This window comes from Alligator mississippiensis, chromosome 9, assembly GCF_030867095.1.
Source record: "Alligator mississippiensis isolate rAllMis1 chromosome 9, rAllMis1, whole genome shotgun sequence".
NCBI lineage: Eukaryota > Metazoa > Chordata > Crocodylia > Alligatoridae > Alligator > Alligator mississippiensis.
This window is the reverse complement of record NC_081832.1, coordinates 6246605-6272911: the sequence shown is the minus strand read 5'-3', so window position 1 is coordinate 6272911 and position 26307 is coordinate 6246605. Positions and strand designations below refer to the sequence as shown.

General features: G+C 42.4%; 1 protein-coding gene across 1 annotated transcript in view; it reads left to right on the top strand.

The window, feature by feature from the left end:
- The window catches only part of CDH4 (cadherin 4), a 618635-nt gene that overhangs the window by 468845 nt on the left and 123483 nt on the right, over positions 1-26307 (top strand). Inside the window, exons 5-6 of the mRNA XM_014609533.3 lie at positions 14195-14350; positions 22494-22638. Coding sequence (XP_014465019.1) covers positions 14195-14350; positions 22494-22638 — 301 coding nt within the window. The remainder of the gene's footprint in view (positions 1-14194; positions 14351-22493; positions 22639-26307) is intronic.

Here is a 26307-nt window from a genome sequence, read left to right as displayed (position 1 = left end):
CATCTTTCCATGTAGCTGGGATCATTACAGGGACTCACTTAAGGGAAGGGTCAGCTCCAAAAAATGGCATAGGTCTCAGGCTGTGGGTATGACGACAAGATGATTAATCCCTGCCCCGTGAGCATCCTCAAAGCATCAATCTAAGCAGATTTTTTACCCCCACACCCTACAAAAAAGGAGTTTTATTGTTGTTTCAAATATTGTGCATTGTGAGCTGCTTATACAGGCCTTAAAACTTTCTATAATGCCGAGGACAATGTCTACACTCATGCCATAGGACTGTTGTTGTGTGATCACTCGTATCTGTAGGTCTGGTGCAGATTGTGAATGTACCGCTATTTAGGGTCGGGAGAGTTGACCACAGGTGACAAGCCACTGGGTATTACAAAGTACGAGTCACACCAAGACAAATTATATCTCCATCGTGAAGAAATTGTCGTGTCTGTTTAGTTTAGTCTTTTCCTGCGCCCATCCGGACTGTAATGCCAAGAGGAATGGTGTGTTAAAATGCCTGTTTATGGACCAGCCTTTTTTCACTCTTGTGATACACAGCTTAATTTTTAAACCTCTTGAGCCGTGTCCTTGGGTGGGATCCACTTCTGCCTGAGGCCACTCAGTCCTCCAAGCTAAGGACTTCGGTCATGGGTTTCACTGATAACATTAACTCTCTTATGGGCAATAGTTCCCCTTTAAATCTGCTGTGTCAAGTGCTCCTATTTTTTTTTGCACAGGACCTCTACCAAGCCAACCCTGAACTCTGAGTTGGATCAGCTTTGTGATGTAGACCTGTGAATGGGCGCGTGTGAAAAGCCAACTAGGCAAAAAGCTCAACTTTCGTCTTTGGTTTTCCTTTAATCCTCACTTTCCTGGCGCTGACTCTGAGGCAGAAGGGGCTTGCAGGGAGGGCTCAGAGGGAGGACTGTGGGACTAAAACCTATGTCAGGAAACGAGCCCTTCATTAACTGATAAAAAAGGAAGGACCTGCTTTTGTGTTTTGTAAACCAATGACCGTCTCATCAGAAATCGAGTCCCCGCTTGCTAATAGCCCATTCATTTTGGTACTCTACATGATTGAGGTTGGACTATGGGGAGCTGCTCCAGTATTTTCAGGAAAGATCCCAAAGCCAAACCTGCTGTAGGTAGGGATGGGGGCAGCTCCATGGAAGATAACCCTCTTTACACCAACTGACTAATTGGTGTGCTAGTAACTCCGGACAAGAGGCCTGAATAGGAAGCTTGGTCCCATGGCTTCTGGCCTCAAGATTTCCGCCGTATGAAAAACACTTGTAAGGTGCTGTGCGTCCTAGATTTTCTGGTCACGTTCTTTTCCAACCCATTTCCCTTTCTCTCATATCATTTTGCAGTTTCCACAATGCAATGTGGTTTTTCAGTCCAAAAACAAATATGTTCCAAAACAAGAGGAGAAAAGTACATGTTGCTCAAGAAATTGCTGTCCAGTATCAATTAATGTTACACGTGGAGGGCCCATTAGCTTTGGCCAGTTCCTGTTGCAGTTACATTAGCTTTTTGACCTTCATAATAACAAGCGATAAAGGTTGCTTAATTAGCTAATTAGGAAGACCATGCGACAAATTACAGTTTACTGAATCTTGCCTGGGAAAGAAAAGGAGACCTGATGGCGTTGGCCTCTACTGACAGCTACTGCAGGTCCCTAATCCCCTCTCTAAACTTTGGCATCGCCCAATGTGTGTACAGAAAGTCCGTGTGCCATATGAGTCCTCCCTTGCATCTGCTTGGGTGATACAGTGTTGTGTAGAGATATCTAAGCTAGCTCTCAGCAAGCTAACTCCGGTACTGGAAGCAGTATGGTTGTGTTAGCATGGTTCATCACAAAGCCTAATTAGCCCTGCTGAGAAGCAGAGTTTATTAGCCCTGATGGTGCCACACACTAGATCCCTGCACAGCACTATATTGTGCTATATAGACATACCCTCAGTCCTACAGCATCCCGACAACTGAAACACAGCTGTTGTGCTGTTGTAAATGGTATCAGAACAAGGCTAGAAAGCAGCTGGTGCCCACTGCAGTTATAACTGCAGCTTTGCCAAGTCTTGCGGTCTTGTAATATCGCAGATGATTGTACTGGGAAAGGAGCTTTTCAATCACACATTGAAGTTTCCTTGTCTCTGTGCCTGATTTATACTTTCCCTTTCCCCTTTTGCATCTTCCCCTTCTTTTCCTCTATCAGACGCAAAGAAGACAAGCTAAACAAACAGTCCAGAAAAACCTTGGAGGGAAGGATACAAATGCAGAGAATCAATGCTTTTGATGAGCGCGGGGAGAGCCCAGGGGAATCGGATCCATATGGGCTCTTATTCATGAACTGAAACTGGCCTAAAGGGAGGCTGGGTTGGAGGATAGTTCTTTGGTGAACGGAGACTCACTGATGCCAAAAACCTGCCAAACATTGAAAGCTCAGAAGCCACCGCACAATTTAATACATATCATAGATTTCATAGCCATTTGGGCTGGAAGGGACCTCAGAAGATCATCAAGTCCAGCCCCCCTGCCCAAGGGGCAGGAAGTCAGTTGGGGTCACAGGATCCCTTGTCCAGGTGATATGTCACCTGGTCATAGAAGGAGATGAGATGGGTCAGGCAAGACCTACCTTCAACAAACCTGTCCTGGCAATGCCTCAAGAAGTTGCCTTCAGACAGTTTGTCAAGACTGGTCTCTTTGATTTTCTCTAAGATCTTCCCGGGGATGGAGGTCAGGCTGATGGGCCTGTAGTTCCCTGGACCTACTTTCCTCCCTTTCTTGAAGATTGGCACCACATTGGCCTTCTTCCAATCTCCGGGCACTTCACTTGAGCGCCACGAGTTCTCGAAGATCCGTGCCAGTGGCCAAGCTATGATGCTTGCCAGCTCCTTAAGTACCCTGGGGTGTAAGCTGTCTGGGCCAGCTGACTTGCAGGTGTCCAGCCTCTCAAGGTGTTCCTTCACATGGTCAACATTGATGTGGGGTAATAGTTCTCCCTCGCCCTGACCATCCCATACCATATTGGGCAGGGCCATCTCTTGGGGGAAATTGTCTTAGCCAACCACTCAGATGGTCAGTGCAGGGGAAATGGATGTGTCCTGCTAAAAGGAGTGGGATGAAAAGGTCGGCTGACTTTCAGAGGTATGTGAGGAACACCTCTATTTGCTAGAAAGCTGCAAAGAAATGTGGTAGTTGCTGTGTGGTTTTTCTCGTAGTATTTTAGCATTTGGCAGGGTTGTGTTTCCTTTCACGCAAGCAGAGTCCATGAACCAGGCCTATAAATGGCTGCTTTGCAAACAAAGGCTGGTCTTGAACTAAATTCATGTATTTTGTCCTCCTTCAACATTAAGTTAAGCAAACGGAATATATCACCAGGATAGAAGAATTTCCAAGGGGGCATAGGAGGATTGAACCAGGCGTAAGAACATATCGGACTGAAGAACAAAGCTTACCACAATGAGTCTCAAAATCGACCATGGGAATGTAATGTTAGTATTAGCTCAACAATGGGTGTAGAGTCATTACATAAAAGAAGAAATCAGCAGCTTAACCCTGGTGGTGACAGCTGATCCCGCAGCACCGCAGCTATTTTTTGCACCCCCTCTCCCCAAAGTCGGCACCCAGATCTGGTGCCCCGGTCCCTTCCCCATCTTAGTTACAGTACTACCACTTAAAAGCAATCAAAGTCTCTTCCCTATTTTCCAATTTGTAGATTCTGCCTTCATGGGAACCTGAGAACCACGCTTGACCTTGGCCATAATAATGGCTGGAGATCTGAGGGCTATTACCTCTCCGGCAGTTAATGAGAATTCTCCTTTACCTTAACCATGGTAGAAGTTTCCTTTCAAATCCCAGGATTCGTCTTTTCAAGATGCGGAAAAGACAGACACCTGAAGAGACAGCTGCAGCATTTATAGAGCATCTTTCTTTTGCATTTCTCTTTCTGTGAAGCACTGTGGGATCATTAGAAGGTATAACAACAGAGGACAGAAGTTAATAAATATTAACCTAGCCTAATTGGTTCTCTAAATTTGTCTCAATTTTTCTCCGTCCATTTGACTTTTGAACACGCTTACTGAAACCAAATGTGTTTAAAAGTCAATGTGCACTAGTATGATTGGAGCTGCAATGTTAGAAATCTGTCTTTTTACTGATTTGTAAAGAGATGGTGAAATTGTAGCTGAGAACGTTTACACAAATGACTCTTAAATGTGCCGCAGATTCAGGTTGTATTTTTTTCTAAATAAATCCTTAGTAAGGATTTTAATAAGCAGTAAGATGTAGCTGAATTAAAATATTTCCACTAAAATTAATGAGCCAAACTTGGAATGCTTAAATTGACTCTTAAGCATGCTCCCTTAAAGGATTTGAATATGTTTGCATTTCTTGATTTCCACAGAACATTTTGAATGCATGATAGAGTATATCCTTCAATTATTTTTAATTTGGTCCTTGTAATGGGCAAAATAGCTAAGAGCTTAATAATAAAAGACTTTCATTGCTTAGCATTGACACTGCTCCGTGTGGCCATTAATAATTATAATGTATTTTATAAAGCAAAATATCAGGCAAAAGTGGCTACAGGTCATGTAAATACGAATGTTACATCTTAGTATTTTACATTCAGGTTTGGGGAATGAGGAGTTTTTGGAGGTTTATCTCAAAAAGCCGTCGTGGTAGATTAGTAGAACAGACTGCAGAACTTATAAGCAGTGTTATTTTTCAGTTGTCTTTGCACATGCAATTTGAAACCAGATATTAATAGGTTGTTTTGCTTTGCCTAGTTACATTGCTAGGTAGGAATATCAACCTAGGAATTGCACTATATACTTGTTGACTAAGTTCTTGGGAGAAATCTTGACCTTGTACAACTCCAGCTCATGTCAGTGGAGGTCCCTAAATTCTAAAGGGCTGAATGTAATTGTTTTATAGCGTTTAAGGCCAGGAGCAACCCTTTAATTCCCCAGTTTGATCTCCTCTGCATCTTAGGATGTAAAATTTCATCTAGAGCCCCAATATTGAACCAATTAGCTTGAGCTTGACTGGAGCGCATAAGTCAGGAGTGGGCAAAATACGGCCCATGGGCCAGATGCAGTCTGCCGGGCCATTCTCTCTGGCCCGCAGGGTCCCTAAAAAATTTAGAAAATTAATATTTATCTGCCCCTGGCTGCCTGTCATGTGGCCCTCGATGGCTTGCCAAAACTCAGTAAGCAGCCCTCTGCCCAAAATAATTGCCTGCCCCTGACATAAGTGCTCAGGAGAGTAACACTTATGTACAGGCAGAGAACAGGACATAGTTACATGCTACCAATGCTCAAGGCCTTTGCAACAGCAAGGTATCAATTAGGTGACCTATGCCCAAAAGGTCCTAGCAGATGATCAAGACCCTATGCTGCAGAGAAAATCAAGATTCCCAAGCTGAGGAAAATTATCACTCAACCTCAAGAAGTTATAATTTAGAGATGATCCCTTACTTAGAAGACTGTACAAGTTGGGAATTGAAAGATGACCCTTCAGGCTGTCTAGTTAGAGAGAGGCCAAGGATCTGCAGAGGTTGCCTACTGCTCCATAAAGTTTGTTGTTGTTAGTTCTTCTCATTCATTATATGCCTTTGTTTATTGAACCCAGTGATCACTAAATGGTGTCAGGAGTGGCAAATGAGAAAGAACTTGAAAGAATTTAAGATCCAAACTGTAAAAGAAGTTGGAAATGGGGGAAAAAAGTAGAGCAATGCAGCCATGTGAAAAGACACGCTGTTTAGTCTCCTGGACACTTATGTGCTTCAGTCTAAGTCGAACCAGTTGATTCAGTACCAAATCTCTGCAAGTGATTTTCCTGCACAGTTATAGTACAAGTAAAAGGCTAGTTAGTCATAGAAATTTCGGGTCTTCCACCTGCCCTTCTTATGTTGGGCAGTATAGCAGAAAACTGCAGGGCATTTAGGCTAAGGTTTGAGTAATACTTAACAGTCACAGGGACAGAAGAGAAAAATGATAAAGTCAAATCCTCAGTCTTCTTGCCTGTTGTGGGGGAGGGAGCCCTGGCTATTTATAACACCTTTACCTTTGTAAAAGATCAGAATATGAAAATCAGGAGTAGTGCGTGCCAAAAAAGAACGAGACCCTTGAAAAAGACACTGATATTTTTTTTCATGAACTAACAATAGAACAAAGTATAGAGCAGCATGTTACTAAACGAAAGAGACTGAATAAGAATTGTGCTTCTGGGAACTTGACAGAATCTGAGCAGAGAGAGGATTATTTGTGGCACTGAAGACACTACATTTACAAGAAAAGCTATTGCATGAGGGAGACTTGTCCCTAGAAAAGACTACCCAAATGCGCAGGGCAGCAGAAACAGTGAAGGCCCAGGCTGCAGAGCTGAGTGCACCGAAAGGAAGCATGCGGTAGCCATGAATGAACGTGGCCAGAAAAAGCCACCGTACAGCATGGAATTTCCCACTGGAAAGAAGCCACGTGACTGTACAATTTTTCGCTGGCAAGGGGAATGCACAGAGAGAGCAGTTAAGCAGATGTGTACCAGGTGTGGAAAGCAACATGGCCCCACACTTTGTGCTGCATTTGGAAAGCTCTATTTTAATGTTAACAAGAGGAATAATGGGCACTTATACATGTGATGCATCTCTGCTCCAACATGTGCTAATTAGTACACATCAGAGTAGACTTGATTAATCGAGTCTGCTGGAGTGTGCTCATTAGCATGCTCCAGCAGCCTCCACTTCATGTGTATTCGGCATCCCCGTGTTTCAAAATGTCGGCTGGGGCGCTTTAACTAAAGCTCGTCAGATGAGCTTCCATTAAAGCGCCCCTGCCGCCATTCTGAAACACGGGATGCTGAATACATGTGACACTGTGGGCACTTTAACTAGATCAGCTCTCAGACGCCCCGTGTTACCAGGGGCTGCAGATCCCAAGCACAAAAACCTCAAGTGCGCGCAGCTGAGAGGATATCAGAAGAGTTTTGTACAGATGCAGGAGAATCAAGCAAAATCCATGAAAGGGACTAGATTTTGCCAGGGGAAGTACAAAGAACAGCGGTTTCATTTAAATTGGACGCAGGAACTGAGGTTAATATTTTACCGGAGCATCAATATAGAAAATTAAAATTTAAAATAAAAGTGAGTCCAACCAATCTCAGAAAGACTGGCTATTCAGGAACTACAGCTGCCTATACACATGCGTCAGGGTAAAGGTGGGGGGGAGGGCATTTTAAGTAGAGCCGCTCACAGACAGCAGCAGTAATTAAAATGCCACAGTGTCACATGTACTCAGCGTCCCACATTTCAAATTGTAGTCAGGGCACTTTAACTAAAGCTTGTTCGACAAGGTTTAGGTAAAGCACCCTGCCACCATTTTGAAATGCAAGACACTGAACACACATGACACTGCAGCACACCGGAGTGTTCTAATTAAAACCCACCAGCAGACTCAATTAATCAAGTATGCTCCAACACGTTCTAATTAGACCACATCAGAGCACCCAAATATACCAGTGGAAAGGAGATGTATTGATAGCATCCAGTAGAAAAACAGAGTGTACAACCACTCATTCATTGTGTTACCTAGGTAGGTGACACCAACTTTAGGTCTGGCAGCTTGTGAGAATCTGAAGCAAGATAAGTGAGTGCTTGCAGTATATGAAGACACAAAATCCATGATCATCTTCCTAGGGAGAAACTGACTGTTCCAGAATACAGGAAGCAACTGTGTCACTAAAAGGAGCAATGTCCCTATGGACACAAATGCAAATACTGTCATGCAGAAAGAGGATATCAGCCTCAGTGGGCTGTGGCTAATGAACTTTATGCTATGTGCTGCAGCACAGGTGCAAAAAGTACGAGACCTGTTAAAAGAGTCATTGTCAGGTTGCTTTGAGAAATAAGTGTTTTATGGTGGAGATAAAAGAGCCAAGATATCAAAAACAGATCCCACGAAAATCAGACTCTGCTACCACAAAATGTCATGCCTTTTTGTGCGTGCAAGCAACTTCCTTGCCCATGCAAGTACCTGATTGGTGGATGGCCATGCCAGCTTGTCTATGCCAGCAGTGCAGATTTTTGCATGTGTAGCTGGTATAGTATATTCTATCCATGCACCATCATTGCACCTCTCTTTACAATGGGTTTCCTCTTGCCCTGTAGCAAAAAACAACTATTCTGCAGCATTAACATAAGTCCAAGTTGTATCATATTATATATATCATATTATATCATGACATACCATAGTCCATTGTTACTCCACTGAGTGAATTAAAGTTTTTGTATATCATTACATTGAATTGTGGGTTGCAGTATCAAGTGGCTGAGTCTGGTGTTCTCCAAAGGGCCAAGCATACAATCCTCAGCAGCTCGCAGTTCTTGTTATCCCTCGTTGTGCAGCAGCACGAGTCACCTTCAGAGAACAGCTATTCCAACTGTTGTCCTGTAGGGTGGAAAGGTTAGTAATTGTTAAATCCAAGGAAGGGATCAGGACCACTAAGAGAACAGGAAGATTATGATTAATAGGAGGAAAACAGAGTGATAAAGTCTGCTTCTTCAAGCAAGCCCTTAAATTGAAATCTCACCCTATAAAAAAACCCCTGCAGGAAGAACACAGCAGCACATTAAAGGCTGATGGAAGCTCATGACCCTAAAGATTTCCTCTAAAAAGTGTAATGAAGTCCTGTACCACAAACAGGCTACTTAGCATGCCAAGGGGAAGCCCATTAAGATACAATGTTACTGCAAACCACAAAATCAAATGTGACGACTGAACCGCAGAAGTTTTATATCAAGGTTACAACATACTTTTCCATGAACGTTGGCTGTAAAAATGACGAATTCTCCTTTTGCTTACGCGTCTGTGAAATCCTCCTGATCTCTAGTTATTCTGGATTTATGTCGGTGTATATGGGAGCAGAATAAGATGCTGACCCTTTCCAGTTATAAAGTGGGAAGTGATTTGAATGATTGTACTTTAGTTTAGGTGGCTCAGCCAGGCTTCATGCACGGTGCAGTTTAATTTATAATGCATCTCGTTAAGAGAGCAAAGCTGTCTGGTTAGATAACGCAGTAGAGTGGGACTCCAGATGTGGCTTCATTTTTGGCCTTGGTCATGTCACTCAAGCTCTCTGCTTCAGTTGTCCATGTGTAAAATGGTTCTCTACCTCACTGGAAAACTGTGGAGACAACTTCACATCGCAGAACGATTTCATAGATTTCATAGATTTTAGGGTTGAAGGGACCTATTAGATCATTGAGTCTGACCCCCTGCCCTGGGCAGGAAAGCGTACTGGGGTCACCCCAGCCAGGTGTTGGTCCAGTCTCCTCTTAAATAACTCCAAGGAAGGGGACAGCACCACCTCCCTTGGAAACATATTCCATATTTTGGCAAAATATGGAATATTTTGGCAAAATACAGAATATGGAGTATCCCCACGATGTGGGGGAGCCATATCACCACATAGATCTGTGGAACTGTACCATCTTCAGTCTCAATCAAATGATCTCTCTATTTTTAATTACTGATATAATCATCAACCCAAAAAGCTAACTTCCCTCCTACGTATTTGTCGAGAGTGAAAGCCATCATATAATGAACAAATCCCTGTTAGAATGATCACCAAGCCTCATAAATTAACTTGCACATCTCTTAAGTATGCCTTTATACCTATTTGTGCAGTATCTAGCACAACTGGCCCTCAAAGCTCAGGGGGCTCGATGTTACAATAATAAAATTTGAAAATACATTAATAAATTTCAAGAAAACTAACCTTTCACCATCTGTTCTGTAAACCAAAAAATCTAGCATAAATCTCAGTTGCATTATAAACTGAAAGGTAAGTGAATAAAATGCCTGTGTGTATTCTTCACTCATACTATTATGATAAGAATGTGCTCTGGTTTTCTCATTTACCAGACATAAATCAAAGGAAAAGCTACTCTCTCCTGATCAAGTCACTTCCCCCAAAACAGAGATTTTCAACCCAATCTAGTAAATTCCCTGAAACAGTGATTTTTTTTGTTGTGGTAAACTGGTTCAGTCATGGTTTCAACAAAATCAGTAGACTGTGTATTGTAGTCACGTAGCGTTCTTATGTCCTTGCCCAGATTTGCTAAATTGTACCCTGAGAGTTACACAAATGAAGGCGTTTGGCCAAAATGTTACAGGATCACTTTAAAATACATTTTCTTCTTCAAAAATAATGTCATTAAGTGTGTTAAAATGGCAGGGTCCGATACCAAATAAATGTGCTTTTGCACGATGACATCTCACCGGTGAGATAACACATACTATGTTGCATTGTCACTGGTTTTGTGGCTTTCTCTGACAAATGCCGCTTCTCCTTATCTAATTATCTGGAACCCCAAGTATCTTTGTTGTTGTGCTGGAAATGAAATGAAGTGCAGGTAAGTCGCCAACCACAGTAGTGGGTTCATGGTGCACAACAAATAATGAGTCACTGCTGAGCGTTTGCAGCATTTATCCCGCTATCGTCCTTTGGCTCAATGCAGTATAATTATCTCATAGATTTTCTTACTACAGTTGGACAACTCAGATGCATCTCGTGGTGTATTTCATCTCCTGGATCTGCAGTGATTTACATATGGACAGCTTAACCCTCATTAAATCTAATAAAAGAAATGCAGGGAATCCTTAAAGCATGCACTTTGTCGAATTGTACATCGCTTTCTGCAGAGCACGGAGAGGCTCTGCCTGTGTATGTCCTCAGAGTCAAACAGAGGAGCAAATATTCAAATCCAGCCACCTCCTCTCTGCCTCTCTCTTTCTCCGTACACGTATATGGGCACAATGTGGAGCAAGAAATAGATTTGAAAAAAAACCCAACACAGCTCACCTCCTAAACTCCAGTTCACCTTATCATTTCTTCTGTTTTCATTCCCAGGTATGGGAGCTGTTTCCTGTTTAAATGTCTGCATTCATTTCACAGCTGAAATCAAGCTGTCCTTTCTGATTCTTCCTGCTGCTGCTCTGTTTGGGCCCCACCGTGTTGGGCCCGTAGCTGTTAGGGTTCCCATGCAGTTGGGTATTTTCCTGCACTGTTTCTTTGACCTCTTTTGTACACATCCTGGTTACAGACGGTCTGTTAGCCCTTCGCCGAAGTGGGACCTTATGGTCTAGCTGCCCTGTGCTCCTGAGGAGCAGTGCAAACCCCCGCAAAGACACCCCAGTTCCTTACCCACATCTTGTTTCCTTTGTTCCATACTTGTAGGCACTCTGGCATATAGTTTATCTTTCAGGGATGTATAGCAGGCGCAGTATATACCACCCAGATTTTACAAAAGTCTCTGAGACAGTAACTCTTCAGAGAGCACAAGCAATGTGCAGATCTAGAACATCTAGGTAAAAACAATGTGTATGCCCATCCCCTGCCTCAGTTTCCTTTCCTTACCCCTCCTGTGTTTCAGGGGTGGAGGTTGGAGCCGTGTTGGTCTAAGGACATAGGCAGACAAGATTCTTTGGGTAAATCTGATATCTTTTATTAGACCTACTCAAATACAGTTGGTCTATTTGAGTTGGTCTAATAAAAGATATTTGAGTTGGTCTAATAAAAGATATCGGATTTACCCAAATTTCCTTGTCATACCACTTCTGAGCATTTCTGAGACTTTCATCAGAGCCTTTTAGGGTGTCCAAGATGCCATACCTACCCTACCCATGGGTTCTCCTCCGAAACTCCTGCTCCAAGCCTCTTGGTCCTTTCGTTCTCCAGTTTGGTAATGTTCGATAGTCCACTCCCTGTTGATAAACCCTGTTAACGTGATTGTGTGCTCAGCCCAGAGGATATAATTAAAATTTAACAATTTCTTGTGTTTCTACTGTACCTTCTTTCAGACAAGGCAGGTGAATGTGTCAGAGACCTTGCTTGCCCATGGCTGGCCATCTGCACGTTGAGGTGTTCACCGATGCATCAGTTCTGTGAAATTACAGAATCTATGCGTTGTACCCGAGACAGAGTCCCCAAACTGTTATAAATTTTGGTAGGGCAACTCCTGTTCTCCTTCCAGCCTTCTTAAGGAAAGAGTCACTAGCAATGCCTTTGAAAGTCTTTCAGACTTATCTTCATCCTGCTTTCTGTTGATAGGTCTATCTATGAGCATGCGTTTTTATTTATGAAAAGCATTTTTGCTAAAGGTTGAGCTTCTTGAACGGAGCTCCTTTCTGCAGCATTTCACCTATGTTCAATTCTAGACCGCTGCCCAGTGACCAGAGTGAAAGCTGGCCCCTTAAAATGTGCAATCTTGAAATCCAGGGTTCTGCAAGCCAAGTTGAAAGTTAGTTGTTTGCACCCAAAAATTCACTAATGCAACTGGCTAGGCGCTTGTCTGGCATGGGTAGGTTGAGGGCACGTAGAAAATGTCCCTTGTATCTACTCTAAACTGTCATGCAAGTGTAACTCCAATCGGTTATTCTTGGTACTGGCAACCTGAATAAGCAGTGAACCCTGCAGGGGAGAGACTGATGAGCTTTCCCATCTTCACTCACCTTCAGTCCAGAAACATAGGTCCAAAAAGAATCAATCCTTGTCATTTCTAGTGATAACTAAGATTAATAGCTGTTAAAGGTAGCAGGCTGCTACATGGAATCGGTCCACAGAAACAGGATGCAAACGAAGTAACGATTCTGGGCAAAGGCACAGCGAGGATACTCAGAGTTGCTCATCTACTTTCTTTTATTATCGCACATCCAGCATCTTGTCGGACCTGAATCAGGAGACGAAAGTGGTACCGGTAGGTTCTGCCTAAGAGGGTATCTGAATAGTAGCCCACCGCCTTTCCAAATTCTGTTCAATAAACCTCTCCCCTGGAAAACCACCTCCCATCACCTAGAATAGGAATTCTTAATTTGTGCTTCCTGTGTACTGTATTAAAGTGCTCAGACTTTTCAGAGACTGCAGCTGCCATATCAAAGGCATTCAGCTACAAGATGGATTTCTATTATCTTCCCACTAATTTATGGCATACAGAAAGCTGGGAGGGAAGGGAAGGAATATACACATGTCACCCCGATGCTCATCAGACAGTGTGTGACAGTGAGGGAGTGGGGGCTTGTTTATTTGCACCTTGTTCCTTGCCTTTTCCTTCAGAAAAAGGCCTGATGTTACGGGAGCTTCTTTAACCGGCTGATCCGAAAATTAACTAGATTTAAGATTTAAAGAGATAGTCAAGGTTGCTAGGGTAACATCTGAGCCTACCGTTTTATTTTCTTGTCTACGTACTCAAAGTTCATGCAATGCTTCATGCCAGATTTGATTTGTTGTGTATTTCTCAAGGTGTGGGAGGAAGGGAAGGAGTGCGTTTCAAAAGCAATGCTTCAGTGCTTTTTCCCTTAAGAAATAATTCAGTGTAATGGTGGCATCTTGAAAGGCATCCTCAACTCTGCATTAACAAGCTAGCAAGCTTGTATGATGGGTGACATAATGACCTGGATATTCAGATTTCCAGCTGCATGTGTGGGTGCAAAGCTAGAATGCCTGAAAGTGCAAAACTAATGATTGTGCACCTGTGTTTTTGAGGCCCTGTCTTCAAATGTCTTGAACAGGATTTGTTTAGAGGGTGGCCTTCCTGAAAGCTCAGTTTGCTTCGAGGTGACTCAAAGGCATCCCTAGTCATTTCATCACAATAAAGTGTGCATAAATTAGGCATATAATTATATGTCTAATTTTAAAGGCGTTGTTGCTGATTGATAATGCATATTTATATTAATAGTATTAGCACATAACTAATATTTACATTTGCTCTGAAAGATATAGACCTGTATGCCCAACTTGAGGTCCAAGCCAGGGTTTTCCAAGGAGCTTGGACCCCAGTTCCCTTAGACCACTTAAAAATCTCAGCCCTGGTTATTTGCATACATCATTTAATCATTGCAGTTGGCTGTGCAAGTGAATAAATTGTGCGTGCAAATGCATGGAGTTCTGAGACTCAGGAAAAGCATGTCAGTCAGTTTTGTATTCTGCTTTCCAGAGGGACATTTCTAAAGAAGTGGGGGCAAAATCCGTTCAAAATTCTTAGAATAGATGGGTTTATGTCCAAAATCTGCTTATACAACTCACCGAGTGAAGTTTACAGCAGGCTTGCAGGATCAGGCTCTTACTGTAAAGCTATTTGAACAGTGATGCCGTGACTCTTTCTCCATAACTAAATGATTACTATCCTTAATATTTTATCCAGATTCGTTCTGATAAAGACAGTGAGATCCACATCAGATACAGCATCACTGGAGTAGGAGCCGACCAGCCTCCTATGGAAGTCTTCAGCATCGATCCCGTATCTGGCAGGATGTACGTCACCCGCCCAATGGACAGAGAAGAAAGGGCTTCCTACCATGTAAGCACATGATGCCATGTCTTTTCAAGTGTTAGAAATGCTCTCTCCCTCCACAGTGCAGCTTTGTGGCTTGACTTCATGTGTGATTTCTTTTTGCTGAAAATTAGGACCAGGTTTACCTCTAAAATGACGAGAAGTTAAAAAAGGGAATGTAAGTATAGGACAGTTTCAGGTCTTGCTCCTCTCACTTTGCAGAGATTGGTGCTCTTCTCTGCGATAGAGATAAGTAAAGGCTGTATGGGTTTAATTAAAGGTAAGATATTGCATCTGTATATTTAACCAGTGTATTTTTGTGTGTGTACATATGCATCTACATCAATTCCTGCTTTACCTTGGTTTCAGCTACTCTCATTAAATACACTGAATCACTGTAAAGTAGATTGACATGTGTACATGCCGTGTTACTACTTTACCTGAAATAGTGCAGCAGTTCACCTCTAATTGAGGCATTGCAACTTTGTCTATAGGCCAAGCCTAAAACACTGTGAGTCACCAAGAACAATATTAACATGACATGGGAAGTTACTGATTGAGCAGTTACTACTCTGGGAAAACATGCAATGATTATTCTTGTCATTTCTCATTATTGCTCCTAGCAAGGTGCTCAGAGAGTAAGATGGAACTGCCATAGAAGTTATTAAGTGTTCAAATCAGTGATTCCTAACCAGAGGACTGCAGCACCTGGAGGGTACCTTGAAATCCGTTCAAGGGTGACATGCAATGGTAGCACTGCTAGGTGTGCAAATGTGGTTCACGTGATACATACCCAGAGATTTCATAGTGTTCAAACATTCTCACCTGCCGTGGTCTTTCAGAGTTGTTTGCAACAAAAGAAGGCCTCGGTTATTTTTCTGTAGTCAGAAAACCAGTGAAGAGGAAGAGCTGGCATTTTGCAAGGGGTGCCTCAAGTCTAACAAGAGCTGCCTTGAGTCTAAACAGATTGAGACCCGCTGGTTGAGACGGATCAATATTAAAGGCAAGGGGATTCTTTAAAATGAGCAGCACGGAGAGGTTTCATAGACTTCCCTGACTCTCAAAATGCTCCACCTGCTAGGCAATGATCAGGCATTGTGTTTTAACCTGCATCACAGTTAGAGTCACTTCACTGCAAATTTAACCGCCTGGTAAATAAAGTCAAAGAAATTGCTAAAAACAGTATTGTGCCTCACACGATAGCCCTGCAAAACTTTGCTGCTACCTGCATCAATGCACTAGCTCTTCTCTACAGCCGCTACACAAGGCTGTTTCATAGATTGCTTTGTACCGGCATTAGACACCTCTACTGGCATCATAATAGCCATTCCTGGGGATGCTGTAATGTCAGTGCAATGGTATGGGTCACTTCCACTGACATCATATTCCTAACTGCTCTGTCGGACATGCACACGCTGTCAGCTTTATCAGGTATCTAGTTAACCATGTTGACACTGCTTCTGGACTGGGGTAGAAGGATAAAGAAAATAGATTACCTCTTTAGTTGGATGGAAAAAGAGATTTCCCCTGGGTAAAAGAGAATCCAAAGGAAAATTATTTTATCCTCTGTGAACAAGAACAATTATTTTGTCTGGTGTGCCCAGAAAAATATGAAGAGAAATTATTTTCAAAAAGGAATATTTGAGAGAGTCTGTGTTGCTTCAGTTTTGTCGATACCTTTTCAATGCTGCCAGGTCATTATGAGCGTGGAGTTGATATAATTCACAAGCTAACACCTTTGATGGAGCCATTATGATGTCTAGTATTAGATACTCTCAGCCAAAAAAAAATGACTTTGTCGCCCATAATAATGACTTATGTGACCCATAATCCTTAATAACAAATTTACCCTATTAGTTCTACTGCATTACAGAAGTTTCAGGAAAGCTTGAAAAAGGCTGTGCAGAGGAGGCTTGTACTTCTTTCTCTTCTCCCTCTGCCTTCCAAAAAGCCCTCACACTTTGAATTTCTAGCAAACTTAACCAAATACAGGCACATTTTAAAATGCGGGTTCTTTTCTGTGCAGTTTATAACAGGTTTATAGAGTATTATTGAATGCTGCTAGCACATTAAAAACAAGCAGAGTATGTACTCTAACGGAGTGCAAGCGTGTCAGTCAGCGGTGTTGCTAACAATTGCTCAGTCAGAGTTATAAACCATCTTTGACCCGTTGAACTCTATAGCAATTCATTAATGATTTATTAAACCATCAATTATTTATTAACGCCTTGCCAGCCATTTATGAATGCAACATACCTAAAGCAGCGATCCAAAATACAGTGGGGAAGCCAGGGTTTTCTCATTATAGAAAAACTGAACAGGCTCTAGGAGTTTCTGCGCTTGCCTTTTAATGCTCCACGTTAGAAAGACACTTGTCTGGTAAAACCCGCCTTTCTTTCTTGAGCTGAAACAGATCCACTTTTAATTATTTTGGCAGTTCTGAAGCAGAACTCTCTCATCAGCTTGCTTAATCTTTCTTTAACTTTAGAGAGGATGGATTACCCTGGCTTCTTCATTATCTTTGTTACACATATGTCTTTTTGTCTACACAGCAGAACACAGGTACGGTTGTAGCACCTGCCAGCATATCTCTCTAGTTCATCACTCACTAATAGGTGTAATGGTAGCACTGAAAAGGCTGTAGCATGGCTTTTAGCATTTGCTCACAACCAGCAGGATTTTGCACATGTGCTCTGGCTCTCAGAGTACGCTGCGCGTGTCTACACGTTCATTAATGCGTCATAGTTACGGCGCATTAAGTTTAGTACTTGGATAACCAAGTAGTAAATCAGTGCGCAGTAACTTGCACTACTTCGCAGCAGTGCTGGCGCACAAGTTTTTAGTGACACTTACTGCGCAGTAGCTTAATACTACTGTGCAATGGCGTATGAGCACGGATTTTGCCCGGCAGGCTACCCTGCCATATTATGAATATACCGCGCAGTTAACGTCTCGTGTAGACGCACCCACTGTTGCCCATTCTGCTATATCTTCATTCACATCCTTATCTGTGCTACCTTGCTTAACCTAGTACAGGTAACTAGCACATCACAACCACACCTTCATGTTCCTATGTAAATATGACCTATTTTAATTACTGCCGAGTACGGTTCAGGTGGTAGCAGTATCTGACATGGATTGTTTCTCCTGATCCTGGTCATTTATTTCCCACCAGCCATGCTGTTGTAAATCATGGCTCTTCAGCTTGTCTTGGTGATGCCTGATGTTTCTTTGAGCATTTCAAACACTAGAACCTCCAACTGACATGCGTTTAGGCCTTACAATAGGTAGAAAAGGGCAAATCTGGGGTTTCTCAATATATTTTCAAGCATTTATATCAAAACGCAAGCCCCATCAATGTCCAAACTAAATGATTACTATAGGTGGAGGTTGTAGCCATGTTGGTCTAAGGCTATAAGCAGACAAGGTTCTTCGGGTAAATCTGATATCTTTTAAAGATCTTTAAAAAAGATATCAGATTTACCCAAAGAACCTTGTCTCCAAGTGGTTACTATATAATTCGATCAAAAAGTACGGAAATGTGGGATGTCTGCGTTTTCCAGTTTAAGGACTCAAGACCAGTTAAAGGAGTGGTGTTGCAGGACAGCAATGTTCCTGATGTCCCCATGTGTAGCATTCCTCAAGCAGCAGGTGGTTCCTTGAGTCATCCTCCCTTCTCTCTATATCCGTTCAGCGACCACTCGAAGAGCAGTCTGCTTATCCAAGCTTAACTTTCATAGTCAGATGACTTTGATATTCAAGAGGAAAGGATTTTTTTTTGGAGTGATATCTTTTTGGACCAACTGCACGGTTAAAATAAAGTTAGACAAGCTTTCAAATGCAAGACATTCTTCATCAGGTATTCAGTTAACACCTGAGAGCTGATTTTTAAATCAAGCCTGACACACTACCCATGAGAAGTTGTATGCTTTCATTCTGAGGATATACTCTGAAATGGCTGGACCAGGAAAGGCTGGTTGCAAGATGAGCAGGAATTATTTACAGTGAGTAAGAGATAAAAAGATAATTGGAAACAACGAATGTGAACCAGAGAATCCAGCATTAATTCCAGTAGTTTGAACCAAAAAAGTTACCAGCTCTATCATTTATGACTGTTGGACTTGAAGGGGACTTCTGGGCCATCAAGTCTGGCCCTCCATGCTCACAGACCACCATTTATCCAAAGATTCCTAAAAATCATCCACCCCACACCCTAGACCCAACTATAAGGTACAAATCCAAAAAGCCAGGAGAGTCCTACAACATGCCACAGGTAAAAGCAGGAGATGATGGCACTGCCAATGCCCTGATCAAGACATTTCATCGCAATAAAGTATGCATAAATTAGGCATAGCATTGTATATCTAATTTTAAAGGCGTTGTTGCTGATTGATAATGCATATTTATATTAACAGTATTAGTACATAAGTAATATTTACATTTAACACAATTCACGGTGTTGACTTTGAGTAACTACCTTCTGATATCACCTTCCTCCTGTGTAATCCGTAATCCTGATACTGAATCATTTGTCTGCCAACAGCTATGTTTACACTGGAAATTGTCTGCAGAAAAACCTCAGACACATATGGGGATGGCTGCTAAGTATGTTAATGAAGATCGTCATAATTTTAAAAATATTTCTTAAAGGATACCAGACCCCCTCTTTGGCTGGTGTAAAGTGGAACTGTGTCTTTTCCACCAGCTAATGTTTGACCTACTTTTGGTCGACACATTTAGGAATCCGATTTAAAAAATGGTTTTATTGCAGCATTTTCCGCTACTCCTAGTTATTTCTCCACTAACCTGCAGCCAAGACCATGCTCTCCACCATCTTCACTATAAAAATCTCAACCTTAAGAAATGCTTACTAAATCAATCAGTCAAAGAGCATGGAAATGTGGGATGTCTGCATTTCCCAATGTAAGGACTCGAGACTAGTTCAAGGAGCTGCACTGCAAGACGGAGGAAATACCTTATCCCTGGTGTCCCTATATGTAGCGGTCCTCAAAGCAGCAGAGGGTCCTTTGAGTTATCCTCCCTTCTCTCTATATCCCTGCTTAACTTCCCCAGGGAGAAATAATACACTGTGGGTGATGACAGTGCTAGCTCCAACCCCACAGCCTGTTGTGAGGGAACATGAGAGCAAGCCAAACCAATAGACCTCCCCCCCAAAAAAGGCAAGAAAAGAAAAACCAGAAAATTCAAGGAAAAATAAAAGACCAAGGGAAAGAAGTAATAAGGAGCAAGGGAGAAAAAATGGGCCAAAAGGAAAGACCTGAGTGCTGGACCAGGAGACGATAGAAGAAGAACTTTTTAAGGGCTCTCAGCCATTAATACAGTCCGGCAAGAAAAAGTGAGGATGCTGTTGTGCTGTGCTGGGGAGTGCATGATCAATGGAAACATGCTCCTCATCCCATTCGGTTCATCCAGGCACAAGCCGCAGTTCAGATGTGCTTCCTTTCAAACACCGCTCTCCCCTTCATAATTCAAGCATGAGGATCTAACGCTGATGTTAGCCAGAGAGCTCAGGGCTAACACTGCAGGTTTAGCAAGATTGCTACTCGTACTTATTGAATTTTTTTTTTTCTTGAGCAAAACCTCTGCATATGTACATTGCCTCGGTGAGTGTGGCAAGAAGATAGACTTGCAGCGGTGAGAAATTACTTACTCCTGGAGATTTCAAACAAGAGCTATCAAATGTAATTAAAAGTTTTGGGGGATGGGAGTCAGATCTGTAAGAGAAAGATATTGGCTTTACACTCTGCTTTATCTCTGAATGAAGCCATTTCCGCTCCTGGAAATACAGCAAGAAGGAGCCCAGCGCTGCTTCAGTTTGAAGATAATAACTTTAATTTTAGCTCCGAATTACTTTTTTTCAAAGACAATCTGACCTTTGACTTGTAAAGTTATTGAATTGCTACATCTGACACGATGAAGGATAGCTCGACTGACACAAGTCAAAGCAGTTTATACGCAGGCATGAAATGCAGATATTAAGAGCATTAAGAGTCATGAAATACAAATGCTACGTTCCATATTAAACACGGAGCCTGCTTTTTCAGGATATTTTTAAAAAATGGAATTTTTAACCTCTTTTTACGTTTTTCCCCCCTACCGTTAGATTCCTCCTGGCTCTTTGCTCTCTTCCCTAGTTGAAAAGTTAATCCAGCCTATCATGATACAACGTAGCTCTCTTTGTCAAGCCTTGGTTTTCTTAACCTACATGAAGAGGTAGAAATCCCATCAATTGCAGGCATGGCGAAAGCAAAAAATAGAAGCCAGTACTAAGACTATTACCACATTCACTTGCTGTGCACACTTTCTTTGGCACATTGGGTCTGAATTTTTGCAATGCTGAGCATCCACAACTCCAATTGAAGGTGTCAGTAGGGACTGGAAGTGCTCATTACCTCTGAAAAGCTAGGCCATTATACATTAGCAGTCTTGCAGGGAAGAGCATGCTAACAGGTGGTGTATAATGTGAGGACTGCAATAAGGGCCAGTTAGGTAAGCCTACCTGTTGATCCAGTGTTGAAGTGACAGCCTTATTTTTTTAGGCAGTTTTTTTTTCACCGAACTACTTTTATCTGGAGCTTTATTCCTCATTCATCCGCCTTTCAGAACTCAGCACCGGGTTTGAACACGGCCCCGATTTTAATGTAGCCGCGGCAGGTCAGCAACGTTCACTGGTGCTGAAACGAAGAGAGGGTGACAAAACCAATCTGCAGAGCTCTCAGAGAGCCAGATGTCCCTCCATCACCCGGCACGGATCAGACAAGACTCTCATCGTCCGCCTTCCTTCCTGGCCAACATCAACAAATGCATTCTGCCCGCACCCCATTTAGGGCAGCCATCTGTTCCTTATAACGAGGAAGCTTTTCATTTTTTTTTCCCCCTCACCTGATTACTGATTGTTGCAGACTATTGTTGATTGCTTTATTTTATTAATTACTCATTTTGACATGCTGTATCTGTTCCTTTTACCCTGCAAACAGATGCTCTTGGTTTTTCAGCATTATTTCTGATGGTTGTTCCTCATCAGGTAGAGCCCCAGGGCCTTTTGAACTGAGCACTCAGCAGTACACTGCTGGGTATTGTAACATTGCATCGGTGATGTCGTAGCGAAGGCTGAGGAAGGTGTTTTATTCTTTACTGTATATGGGGTCCCTGCCCTCGGAAAAAAATCTCCTGTTGGGCAGGGTCGGTCTTTTTGTTTTGTGCCTGTATGGAGCCTGGTAGTGTGGTAATACCAGTAATAGATGAGACTGTCAACAAGTATAAGAGCCCATCGGTCTGTAATTGCTACATGTGTTTTGTGGCCACAGGGTGCTTTGGGATTCTGCGTTAAATCCCTGGTGGTCTTAGAGAAATAAACTCATGCCCTAACTTCAGTTAGTAGCAAGCAAAACTTAATCTGAGCAGATTGCCACATTAAGTGTCTTATTTTAAAACATACTTAAATATAATGATCTGTTAGCAGCAAGGAAAACAAAGTCTCTAAGCCAGAATGGTATTGTTTCTATTGACTTTTATTTTAAAATTATTTTAGTCTTGTGTCCTGTTGTGAAATAATGTGTATGCTGCATAGCTTAGATGAAAAACAAATGTCTGCTTTCTGCTGGGAATACTAATGTTGAGAGCGGTGGTGCCCGAACTTTTGGCCCCTTGGGCCAGATGAACAGTGCGGGGTTGTTCTCGGGGCTTGATCCAGCCCCACATGCCATATTGCACCCACAGCCCTGATTTTGCATGTTGGATTGAGTCTCTTGCCACAGCCCTGACCCCTCGCCCATGCATACTGGATCATACTGGACCGCCCCAGCCCCAGCCCTACACATGCTGGATTGGGTCGTCTACCCCAGCCCTGCACATTCAAGCCAGATCCAACTCTTGGGGCCATTTCGTCTGGCTCATAGAGCTTGAAAATTTGGCAATGGAGGAGCAGTGGCTGCATTAATTGCCTTCACTCTCCTGCTGCCAAATTGCTGGACCCTTGAGGAGCCCCCACAAGCTGAATCTGTCCTGTGGGCTGGGGGCTGAGCACTGCTGATCTAGAGAGAACAATTTGTGATAAAGACATAAGCTTAGAAGTCAACACTAGCAAAATACTGTCTTCCATTTAGACCATGCTGTGCTGATGACATGTTTCCATTGTGTTTATTTCCAGCTCAGGGCTCATGCAGTCGATATGAATGGAAACAAGGTGGAGAACCCCATTGACCTCTACATCTATGTGATTGATATGAATGACAACAGACCTGAGTTTATAAACCAAGTCTATAATGGATCTGTTGATGAAGGATCTAAACCAGGTAGAGTTGGGAAAGTTCTTAGAGTTGCCACAAGTCTTCAGATATAAAGCTGATTTGGTTGCTTTGACCACCTGTTCAATAAGTCGTATTAGCATTGAGGGATTTGGGGGGTTTCTTGTCTCCTTTTTCCTTTTCTTTCTTTTTTTTATTAAATGCTATAGAAAATTAGAATGATTTAGCTTAGCTGGCACATACTTTGAAAGAGGGGAGGGGCAGAATTAGATTCAATTTGTCTTGTATGATTGGAAGATTTATTTGTAAATGCAACTGCTGATGTTCTGTAACTTAAGTCCTAATACTTTGCCCCTCATCTTTGCTGTATTTACAGTGTCCTGCAAGAGTAGGTACACTTTTACCAAATCCTGTTACAGAAGCAAACCCTGCGATGATCTCTGTTTTTGGCACGGTGCTCAAAATACTTTATCTGACTGCCAGCTAACACAGTCCTTTGAAAACTCAGTATTTAGCATCCATCTTGACTCCAGCAAAATCTATCCCAGGATGAGAAGAAACTCATTTTGGCCCTGATCCATTGTAGTGCACTGGAAGATGCCTACTGGGTCTTTCTCAGGGACAGACATTCAAAAAGCCTGCGCCTGAATTGATTCAGTTCAGGGGAGGGGCCAGTCAGCCCTGCCATGGAGCTGAGAGCCCCGCTCAGCCCAGAGAGCATGCTGGGATGCTGGGGGAGTCTGGTTTAACTTAAACTAGGAAGGGGTCTGGGACAGCCTTTGCATAAAGCGGTTTAACCCAAATCAGTTAAGTCTGATGCTACAGTCAAACAGGTTTCTCTCAAACAAGTTGCAGCCATTTTCAAACCGGTTTAGGTGCGCTGTCCTGTTACGGGTTTCATCACTTAAACCAGTTTGTGTAATGTCTGTCTCTAGCCTTACAGTCAGCTTTTGTGTTTTTTCCCTTGGCATGAATTAGGCAAAAACCTAAAACCAGATTTTCAAAATATGTAAATGCTGGGGTGCCTAATTTATACATACAATTCAGGTAATGATTTCCATTTTAGCACATTTGTGTTTTTGGAGAAAAAAGTATTCTTTTTAAGATTCTCATTCCAAAAAGACTGATGATTTATTATGTAGGTGTAGATAAGTGGCCAGTTTACCGTACGGCAAGGGATCTGCCTTTGTTTGTGCAGAATATAATTAAGATGGCTGCATTTATTATTTAATTAAAGAGTGAGACTGTATTGTAAAAACTGTTGTTGGTATTTTTAGGTAAATGCTGTAAAATTGAAACTTCCTAAAGTCTTAACAAGCTTTTTTTTTTTGCTTTTTTTTTTTTTTTTTTGTGGCTAGGATAAATTTATCTTCAGTTGTTTACCAGGTAGAGAGGTTAAACATCACATGACATTTGGGTTGGTGTCAGCAAACATTTATCATGACTTCTCTGCTGCCTGAGGTAGTTGTCATAGAAAAATCTCCAGAGGCCACTATTTTTAACAAGGTGAATTGCAATCCTGATTGATTGTCTTTCAGAATTGTGAGGAATGGGCTGTAGCAGTGACATGTCGTGGGGACAAAGTATGACATTATTTCTCGAGGAAAACACATAACGCCATTTCTCTCCTGGTGTGTTTTGGGTAGAGATGCACCAAGCTTCAACGTCCTGAACCAGAGTCGGCTCGTCGGCGCTGGCATGCGAAGACATTGAATTGATCGTTCTAATGACCCTTTCTTTCAGAGCCAGTGTTTTCCACCCTCCTGTTATATTAAGGCCATGCTGGGACTTCCACAGGCAAGTTATCAAGGTCTGGGGTGTAGCTGGATGCACGGCATTTCCATAACAAATCAAATTTCCTACATCTTCTTCTAAAACAAATCAATATTGAAAGTGTTCCCAAATGTTAAACTAGCCCTGCTCATTAGGATGATAGAAGCAGTAAATTGCAACCCCTTCTTGTCTGAAATCCAGATAAGCCTTTAAGCTATTAAATGAGAATAGGATACCTTTGACTACAAAATACTTGTGCCTCTGCTTATACCAGTCGTTTTTGGTATTCTACATCCCAGACTACAGCGCCTGCCTTTAAGGCAGATAGGTAGAAAGCAATCTGTTTTATTCAAAAGCAATTACATTTGCCTTTGATGTATTTGTTTTTTCCCCCTTTCTTGTTTAATCGGTATTCTTTTAAAGGTTTATATTAGTATTGAATTTCTATTCCTTGCCTTTGTAGACTCCCCTGGGAACATGGATATCTGAGGCCCTTATTCTGTGTACCTGGCAATAATTATTATCTTATGTCTTTGAGAAAATAATAGAGAGGTTATACAGTTAGTTTGTATTTCCAGCGCACTTGTCACGTTCCGTAAATTAATACGCCGCTGTTTTGTAGGGAGGCAAATGTAGCCAAAATGAAGTACACAGCTTATTTAGCTAAAGATGAAGCTCCCAGAGATATGGAAGCATCCTCCTTAATTCAAGTTAAATCAGGAAATTACGGTCATCAGAGGTACCGCGCTAAGGCTTTGTAGAACGAGGAAAAAAATACCACAGGCAGGATTCATAATTATTCAGAACGATGATCAACAAATGAAAGGTATGGTATGTATTCTTACAGGAAAGGCATGGCAAAATGTATTCAGTATTGATTCACCAGTACGGTACATATATTAGACAGTTTTGCTTCAAGCAGGCTAAGCAAGTCTTATGAGATGGAGTAGATCAGCACTCATTTCCTAGAAAAGGCCCTTTTCAGCACCATTGAGCTTTGCCTCAGGACTTGGAAAGTTCTTCCCTGACTCCTACACAATTGCTGCTTCTCGTACCATCCTTATGCCCACATACGGGGTCATTATTGAAAAGCCAATATTTACTTAGTTACTGCAGGATGTGGAATGCCACCGATATTTTCATCTGCACGGATTAGAAAGTCACTCGACTATATGCAGTAAATGCTGACTTTAATGGCAACCGCTATAATCAGCCAAAGTTCCTTTGAAGTCAGTAGGAGTTTTTCCCAGATAAAAACAGTCAGGAGCTCAAGATCTAGCCCATGTAAATCTCCCAGAGTAAGATCATCAAATATACGCCGCTGAGCAGTGCACGATGACCTTGGCATATAGGGGAAAGCCCCAGTAAGACTGATTAACAGGATCAATAGAGCAGATCACCTTTGAAGTGAACAACAAAGTGCTCTCCTGTGCCATTACAGCACATTGTTGAGAAAGGAGCAGAGAGAAGCAGTAACCTGGGGGTTGCTCCAAAAGCAGTTTTGCCTCAAGGAGAAGGAGCAGCACAAGAATTGCTTCAATGCAGCATGCTCTCTTCTCGGGCACAAACCAGCTCCATCTGGTAAGGAGTGAGCACTGGGCTTCCTTCCTGCCCCCTGAGTTTAGCAAGAAAGAGCGTTCCCTACGGTGGGTAGAGCCCTGGACCTGCAAAGCCTGCTTGGCCTGTGCAAGGAGTAGAGAGAGGTCCCGTTCAAATGCAGGCCGCAGAATTGTGCGTCAAAAGACGACACCGTGATTCACGGGAATGCAGACAAGTGGATGAACATGGGTGATGCTATGCTGTGTGTGATACGGCTAGCTTACTCTGCCCAGACATCTCGAGCATCCCAAATTGAAAACAGATACGCCTCCTGCAGAGATAAAAAATAGTCTCCCGCAACCATCTTGGCTGTGCATTTCACGTGGCGGCAGTCAGGAGAATCGG